General features: G+C 38.7%; 1 protein-coding gene across 2 annotated transcripts in view; it reads left to right on the top strand.

The window, feature by feature from the left end:
• The window catches only part of LOC110287855 (vomeronasal type-2 receptor 116-like), a 16,193-nt gene extending 14,849 nt beyond the window's left edge, over positions 1 to 1,344 (top strand). For both annotated transcript variants that reach the window (XM_021154365.2, XM_029473762.1), the window contains exon 6: positions 168 to 1,344. In XM_021154365.2, coding sequence (XP_021010024.1) covers positions 168 to 1,087 — 920 coding nt within the window. In that variant the 3' untranslated portion in view covers positions 1,088 to 1,344. The remainder of the gene's footprint in view (positions 1 to 167) is intronic.
• Positions 1,345 to 1,775: the final 431 nt, after the last annotated feature.

Below are 1,775 nucleotides of genomic sequence, written 5' to 3' on the forward strand. Positions count from 1 at the left end.
TAAGAGGCATTAAAAATGGAATCAATCATTTTATGTAGCAATGACCTTGAATGTATTTTCAGCAACCAGATTCACATATTGAAACACTTCTTTTATAAACTTAAATGAAATATCCTGACAATAAAATTGCTGAAGCTACNCTAATAATACTTTCATTTTTCCATCAGATGTGGAGTTGTGTGTCCCNTGTCCAGAAGACCAATATGCTAATACAGAGCAGAATCACTGCATTCATAAAGCTCTTATATTTCTTACTTATAAAGACCCCTTGGGGATGGGANTTTCCTTAATGGCATTGTGCTTCTCTGCGTTTACAGTTGTTGTTCTTTTGGTCTTTGTGAAGCACCACAGTACTCCCATNGTTAAGGCCAATAACCGCACTCTCACCTACATCTTGCTCATCTCCCTCATTTTTTGTTTCCTCTGCCCCTTGCTCTTCATTGGCCATCCAAACTCAGCCACCTGCATCCTACAGCAAGTCACATTTGGAGTTGCATTCACTGTGGCTGTTTCCACTGTGTTGGCCAAAACAATTACTATTGTACTGGCATTCAGAGTCANAGCCCCTCAAAGAATGATGAAATACTTTCTTGCTNCAGGGGCATCTATCTATATCATTCCCATCTGTACTCTCATCCAAGTTATTGTCTGTGCAGTCTGGTTAGGAGCTGCTCCTCCTTCTGTTGACATTGATGCAAGATCAGAGCATGGTCACATTATCATTGTTTGCAACAAGGGTTCAGTCAGTGCCTTTTACTGTGTCCTGGGATACCTGGCCTGCCTGGCCTTTGGGAGCTTCACTCTGGCTTTCCTTTCCAGAAACCTGCCCAGCACCTTCAATGAAGCCAAATCCATAACATTCAGCATGCTGGTGTTCTGCAGTGTCTGGGTTACTTTCCTTCCTGTTTACCATAGCACTAAAGGCAAGGTCATGGTGGCTGCTGAGATCTTCTCCACTTTGGCTTCCGGTGCAGGGATGCTGATATGCATCTTTGTTCCCAAATGTTACACAATATTGTTTATGCCAGACAGAAATTCTCTTCAAATGATCAGGAAGAAATCATCTTCCCATGCTCACCTTTCATAAATTCTAATTGACACATGTGTAGTTGGTTCATAATCACCAAATATTGGATTACATTGTCATACCTATCTGTTTATGGAATGACTCTCACTGTTTCCCTTATGATTTTGCCTAGCAGTATCATGTCTTCTGAGGTCTAAATTGTCTCCTGTAATTATTCACAATGTTTTCCATCAATTGTNCTCTTTGCCAGAAAGAGAAATACAATCCGGATTCATTTAGGAGTTAAGGAGTTCTACTATGAACATAGAGGAGAAAGATTTGGGAGAAAGATTTATTTCAGAAGATGGAATTATGTCTTAGCAAATAAAATCATGCCCTGCTCTTGTAGAGGAAATGATTCAATACTCAATCCTACCAACTCTTATTAAAAAACCACCTGTAAAAATAAATACAAAGAATCAGATGGTCTCTTCTGGGCTCCAAATTTACCTGAATTTATTTATGCACATAATAACACACACACATACACACATACACACACACACACACACAAACTAAAATTATATACATTTTACAAAGTATAGAACAATATTACAAACACTTTACTGTGGTGTCAGAATGACAGGAACCAACAGAGAAAGGATGAGATATGGGTTTATCTTTAGGCATTTTACGTAAGAACCCTTAACTTTAAGTGTATCATAAAAGACACAGTTGTTTAATAGACAGTGAAAGCAGATCTTGTTGA

This window comes from Mus caroli, unplaced genomic scaffold (genome assembly GCF_900094665.2).
Source record: "Mus caroli unplaced genomic scaffold, CAROLI_EIJ_v1.1 scaffold_15988_1, whole genome shotgun sequence".
Lineage (NCBI taxonomy): Eukaryota > Metazoa > Chordata > Mammalia > Rodentia > Muridae > Mus > Mus caroli.